At 42.0% G+C, this 6,634-nt stretch overlaps 1 protein-coding gene across 5 annotated transcripts in view; it reads left to right on the top strand.

The window, feature by feature from the left end:
* The window catches only part of FAM45A (family with sequence similarity 45, member A), a 35,790-nt gene extending 30,293 nt beyond the window's left edge, over nt 1-5,497 (top strand). For 4 of the 5 annotated variants that reach the window (XM_012642412.1, XM_012642411.1, XM_012642410.1 and 1 more), the window contains 2 exons: nt 1,331-1,425; nt 4,301-5,497. In XM_012642412.1, coding sequence (XP_012497866.1) covers nt 1,331-1,425; nt 4,301-4,477 — 272 coding nt within the window. In that variant the 3' untranslated portion in view covers nt 4,478-5,497. The remainder of the gene's footprint in view (nt 1-1,330; nt 1,426-4,300) is intronic. The other variant, XM_012642413.1, reaches the window with a different exon arrangement.
* Nucleotides 5,498-6,634: the final 1,137 nt, after the last annotated feature.

The following is a 6,634-nucleotide window of genomic DNA, read 5'->3' as shown; positions in this document are numbered from 1 at the left end:
GGCCCACAGTGCTTTTTATAACTTAGTCTTAGAAGTCCCACGCTGTTTCTTCCTCCACGTGCTGTGTGTTAGAAGCAAGTCACTAAGTCCAGTTGACACTTAAGGGGAGAGGAATAAGTCTCTACCTCTTGAAGGAAGGAGTATTAAAGAGTGTGTACACAAGGGTTAAATACGACTCCTGTATGGAAAATCCTTTTGAAGAATGTCTCAGTAAGCACAAGAGAATGAAAGTGTTCTTGGAGCTAATGATTAAGAAAGGGTGTTTTAGTGTCATCCTAGAAATTTTAAATTGTCCTAAATTACAGCTACATGAAGTAGAAAAGATTGGGTTACATGTGTGTTGAGCCCAGGGCATTACCAGATACTGGTTTCAGATGGGATTACTGATAATAGCTTTAGTGTTGTCACGTCTTTCTCCTAAAAGTGGGGACAGCTGAATGCTCGCTCATTAGGGATTTTTGTTAGACAGATCCTGATTATGTGAGGTTTTATCAAGCAACCTCAAATTAATAGACCCATAACTGGTTTTAATTTGTTTAAAATGACAAACATATGCTTGATCATGGTGAAAAATTCAAACTATGGAATCAGATCGTTAGGAGATACTGCCTTTTGTAAAGCCAAACTGATGAAAACTGGCTGTCGCCAGGGTCACTTAAACCGCTGAAGCGTTAAGGACTGGAGAAGGTGGCCCTCGCCCACTGCCCTGCACTGCTCTGAGGCTATAAAATGGGCTCATGCCAGTCAGTGCCACTTGGTAGAGTCTGTCTCTTGCAGAAATTTCTGTTAACCTCCTTGCCACAGACTGTAGCAATGTATGTAATTAACGTGACTTAGGTTGTTTCCTTTGCTCATTTCAAAGGACCATAACCCACCAAATGCTTGGCTCGCTTCTGCAGAACTGACAGGAAGCTCTTCTTTCACAACATTCCCAACAGAAAGATAGATTTCTTAACTGTGAAGACCTGAATGAGGAAGTCAGGCTCTTGGTTTACAGTCACAACTTAGTTGTAGTCAGAATTTTTCATTGGCTTTTTTGTCTGGGAAGAAAAACAAAAATTCTCACCAGGTGGGTGTGAAGGGGAAATTTGATTTGGTATTGATGTTTTTATGTTGGTCATGAAGTGGAAACCATGATTACATTATGCCTTACCTCCTAACGTGTGGTCTTATTTGTGTTTAGTGACAAAACAGAAATGTAGGGGATCCTCAGCTGCTTTTTGAAAATTCCCTCAGTGTGGTCTTTCAAGTTTTTAGATAGATGGCATGATTATTTTTTATTATGTAAACTTCTGAGTATTCACACATATGTTGTTCTCGATCTCATCAGAGGCCATGACAATGGGCAAACTGCACAAAGAAATTGGTCAGCTAATTGTTCAGTCTGCAGAAGATCCAGAGAAATCAGACAGCCAGGTTATACAGGTAACTAATCTTCTGGATTGCTGAGAGTCCCGAAACGCCATCTCTGGGTGGTGTACGGCCCAGCTGTGCACCTTAACAGAGTGGGGGGGGGGAGGCCAGCAGGCGGGTGCACAGATGAGGGCTTGCAGGTGGCCACAGCGATGACAGACCAGCTGGTGTGGGTTGCCCTGGCCCAGTCAAGCTCCAGGGCAGGTATGCGCAGGGGCTGGCACTGAAGCCAACCACTAACAGTGGGATATGTAACTGCCCAGAGGTCTGGAATGCTTTTCTGGGCCAGCGAGTGCATCCTCTCCACCTAGAATTTTCACGGAGGAACAAATTGTAAGAAGGTTGCTGCGGAGCACAGGGAGCTAAATAGATTGTTGGAATTTAGCTTTGTTGTGTTATCTCCAGGACAACAGAAATCATGTCATCAGGCCCTGGCCCATATAGCAGGCTCTGCAATGACACACTGCAGACTGGCTCCTATGTGGGGTCCACCTGTCAGGCTGACCAGAGAGTCTGTGTAGACCAGTTGGTGCTGCCACCTCTGCCCTTGCCAGACTGGGATGGCAAATAGGTTTCATTTCCTAGGCCCCTCACATGGTGACGACAGCTTACCCAGCCTCCCCTCTCCTATCTGTTGCCCCTCGGCATTTGCCCAGTTCCCAGCTCTTTGCTCCTCTCCTGAGGGATGCGCTTCCAGCCTCACCTCTCCCAGGTCCTGCCTCGTCTAGACCTCTGTCTCATACCCTGGGGCCTGGAAGGACTGTCTGCCCCATCTGCACCTGTGCCACCTGGGGCCCTTTGATAAGCAGGCTCTACTCACCTGGTCTAACCGGTGCATTTATTTTATGCAGTGTTCACTGAGCTCTGACCACATGTCAGGCATCGCGCTGGGCAGGGGGATGCAATGGGAGCAAAGTCCCTGCCCTCTCGGAGCCTGTGCTTTAGTGCAGTAGATGAACAGCAATAATAAACGACATGATAATTATGAACTGTGGTAAATGCTGTGGCAGGAACAAGGGGCTGAGGTTGAGAATACTGGGGAGTGGGTGAGACGGCTCTACGAGGAGAGAGAGGACATGTCAGTGCTGGTGGCCTGGCCTGCCATGTGTAGAAAGTAGATGGGTCTTGCCCTAAGGACCTGAACAATGAGACTCTGAAGATGCTTCTTTCCTGCCATGTGACTCGTCACTGCCCGCCCGTCCCCCCATCATTACAGTAAAAACATTTATTCTGGCTGGGCATGGTGGCTCACGGCTGTAATCCCAACACTTCGGGAGGCCAAGGCAGGAGGATCACTTGAGGCCAGGAGTTCAAGACCAACTTGGGCAACACGGTGAGACCCCATCTCTACAAAAAATTCAAAAATTAGCTGGGCATTGTGGTGTGTACCTGTAGTCCCAGCTACTTGGGAGGCTGAGGTAGGAGGATTGCTTGAGCCCGGGAGTAGAACGTTGCAGTGAGCTATGCTTGTGCCACAGCACTCTAGCCAGGGTGACAGCATGAGACCCTGTCTCTAGGAAAAAAAAAAAAAAAAAACACTTACAATATAGGTAAAATATATTGGGTTTTGAATCATTATGTTTTTCATGGACTAAAAGTACATGACTGAGTATATTGTATATAGATGACTAAGTATATTATATGAGACCTTGGAGAGGGCAAGTAAAAGTCCTCAGTATGTTATAGGGGTTCAAAAGTATCTGAATGAATGATGTCAGCAAATCAGGAAAAAACCATGATTTTAATGTGAGCTTTAGTGAGTCCTCAGGTGCCCAAAAAGAATAAAACCTTTGTTCCAGGTGCTGGGTTAAGTTATTCTAGGCAGAAGAGGACTTTTGGGAAGAGAATTCAAAAAACAATAGCAGGGTTTCTCAAAAAGTTAAAACATAGAATTATTACCCTATGAATCAGCAATTCTGTGTCTGGGTCTATAACCAAAAGAATTGGGAGCAGGGACTCAAACAGATAATTGTGTTGCTTACTGACAGGGACACTTTTGAGAAATGTGTCATTAGATAATTTTGTTGTGCAAACTCATAGAGTGTACTTACACAAGCCTAGAGCATATAGCCTACTATGCACCTAGGCTATATGGTGTAGCCTATTGCTCCCAGGCTACAAACCTAGCCAGCATATGACTGTACTGAATCCTGTAGGCAAATGGAACATAGTATTTGTGTATCTGAACATACCTAAAACGCAGAAAAGGTACAAAAATGCAATATCATAATCTTATGGCATCACCCCGTGAATATGCAGGCTGTCATTATACAAAATGTCATTATGCAGCACATGACTATACTTGTGTGGAAATGCTCATGGCAGCATTATCCATAATAGCCAGAAAGTAGAAGCCACCCAAGTGTCCTTCAACAGATAAATGGGTAAGCGAAATGTGGTCTATCCATACAATGGGATATTGTTCAGCCTTAAAAAGTAATGAATATCTGATACATGCTACAACTTGGATGAACCTAGAAAACATATTAATGAAAGAAGCCAGACACAAAAGGACAAATGTTGTATGATTCCACTTACATGAAGTACCTAGAGTAGGCAGATTCACAGAGGTAGAAAGTAGAATAGAGGTTACCAGGGGCTAAGGGAGGGGGAATGGGAACCTATTGTTTAATGGGCATAGAGTTTACGTTTGGGATGGTGAAAAAGTTCTGGACATAGTGGTGATGGTTGCAAACCACTGAATTATACACTTAAAAATGGTTAACGTGGTAAAAAAAAAAAATCTGTGACATTGATTTTTTTCAAGTTTGTTTCTTTTTTTATAAAGTTAGTCTAAACAACTTAAAAATAGCAGGAAGAATTCGAGAGAATAACTATTCAAATTTTTGGATACTAACATGTTGCATATTTTCCTTTTCAATTAAAGGACATTGCCCTAAAAACCAGAGAAATCTTCACCAACCTAGCACCATTTTCAGAAGTTTCAGATGATGGAGAAAAGCGAGTCCTCAATTTGGAGGCGCTAAAGCAGAAACGATTTCCACCAGCAACGGAAAACTTCCTTTACCATCTAGCAGCAGCTGAACAGATGCTGAAAATCTGACTCTGACAGATGTCTCACTGATGACTGATAGAAAACTTTCACTCTGATTATGCATTAACTATGTAAAATACTGAAAATAACAGAGAAAATGTTATATTTTTAATGATTTATTTGAAAGTATTGAGATTTGACCTTAAAAACACTGAAGCACATGAAAACACTTCTGATTTTTCTCCTAGCTGATTAGTCTCCTGCCCACTGTCAGTGTTGGACAAAGTGCTGTAACTACTATATATAACATTATAAAATGGCCCGATGTCCTGGAGTAAGAGAAAAAAAGCTGTCAAGTTCCTGTGCAAATCACAAGGAATGCAAAAGCCTTCATTATTTTAAGTTCCAGCCTGTCTCATAGTGTAGCCATAAACTAACGGTTTACTTTCAGAAAGCTGCCTGAAATTTTGCTTTCTATTCTTCCAGGAAGAACTTTAATTCCAACTGAGGAACTCTACTTTCTGAGCCAAACTACTAAAGTTTTCTGCAGAACTGTCTAGAAGATCATTCAAAAGACCCTGCAGTTGCACTTTCATGTAAAAGAAGCAACTTTTTTCCTGGCCTTTGAACATTTTGCCTATATTGTGCATATTTTATACTTGAGTAGACAACTTTAATAATCCATATTTATACTGTTGCAGAAGCATTTGGCAAACTTAAGCCATTAGTACTCTTTAGTTAATCCAGTTGCTAACAATATTCTTTTGAAAAAAATGCCAGTCCTTATAAGGTAAAATAAGCAGCCCATTTTGAATAGAAACGTCTGTAGGACTAAAGCAGTGACTTTATGTAGTTGGTAAGGGAGCGTGAGAATTAACTTCTTACAGGGGCCAAAACCAGTGAATGTCTTCAAACAACTTCGGTGAAAGTATCATGGCCACAAATCAAGGTAACTGTTCTTTTTCAGTTATGTACCTTTTTCATAATTGGAGACCTTAAAATTGCCAAATAGGCATGGAGGTCTAAATTATGTACTCATTATTTTATTATGTGTATTCATGTTAATTATGAAAGATGATTTTTCACTCAGTACTGATGTCCTTAGAAATCTTACCTAGAAACATTTGTAAAAAATTTCTTTACTGGATCTTCCGTTTTTTCTTAGTATTAGACATTTGTTAAATAAAAATTAAAAGTAGCCTTTTCCCCCTCCCTCTTTTGGTAGGGAAAGGGAAAGACCTGAAATGAGATGATGTTTACTGAGGCAAGCAATTGAAAATTAAATCTGCACTTTATGAAAATGAATACTAACATCTTTTTCTTCCTCATTTTTTGTTACTATATAGAATAATGATCAAAGTTGTTAAAATTGCAAATTTATGATGCAGAAATAAAATGGAAATATTTTGATACCCAAAAAACTTTTAGGTAGGTGAAGAGCTGTGCCCATTTTCTCTAATTCTCCCCACTCAAAGCAAACAAAACAAACCTTTTCTTCAATGGTGAAGGCTCTAGAGAATTCGTCAAATACCTACTGAAAGTTGAAGCCACAATTTGGCTGTGCCCCTTCTCTTCTGTCCGAGCCTTCCTCCATCCCCCGCTTCCTGGAGAGGCCCTGTAACTTCAGTTTCCTGTCCTTGAAATACAACTTTACATTTATACGCTGTTATCTGTTAGTGGCTAAACCTCCATCTGGAGTCTTCGCCCATCTTTAATTTTGTTTGGTGTAAGCCTGTGGCCAGACTGAATCATCTGGCAGATAATTTTTATTGATGTTTTTCTTTTACGATGCTGTGAAACTTTTCTTACCAAATCTGGAAATAACCGTTGTTCTGGCCTAGAGAAAGCTAAAAGCCACAGATGTACTTTACGGTGATTTAGGGTAGGATGTGTTGGAAACATTCCTCTAGTACACAAATGTTTGGGTACCTGCTCTGTGCCATGCCCAGCGCTACTCTGATGGCAATACAGTCTCTGCTCTCGAGCACACAGTCTACTAGGGGAACAGGATCAGCAAACAGGCATCGCACTGAGATGTGGCCCGTATCGGGTCACCCAGTTCAGGTGTGAATCCTAGAAGGCCTCGTGGAGGGAGCAATCAACATCAAAGTCAGAGCTGAAGCATAAGCAGGCATTTGCCGGAGCAGAGGGATCAGCCTGCGTGCAGGCCCAGGGAAGAGACTCCAGCCTGTGTGAGGGACTGGGTGTCCGTCCAGAGTGAGGGAA

This window comes from Propithecus coquereli, unplaced genomic scaffold (genome assembly GCF_000956105.1).
Source record: "Propithecus coquereli isolate 6110/MARCELLA unplaced genomic scaffold, Pcoq_1.0 Scaffold179, whole genome shotgun sequence".
Classification (NCBI taxonomy): domain Eukaryota; kingdom Metazoa; phylum Chordata; class Mammalia; order Primates; family Indriidae; genus Propithecus; species Propithecus coquereli.
The sequence above is the reverse complement of the archived record's forward strand: the minus strand, read 5'-3'. Positions and strand labels throughout refer to the sequence as shown.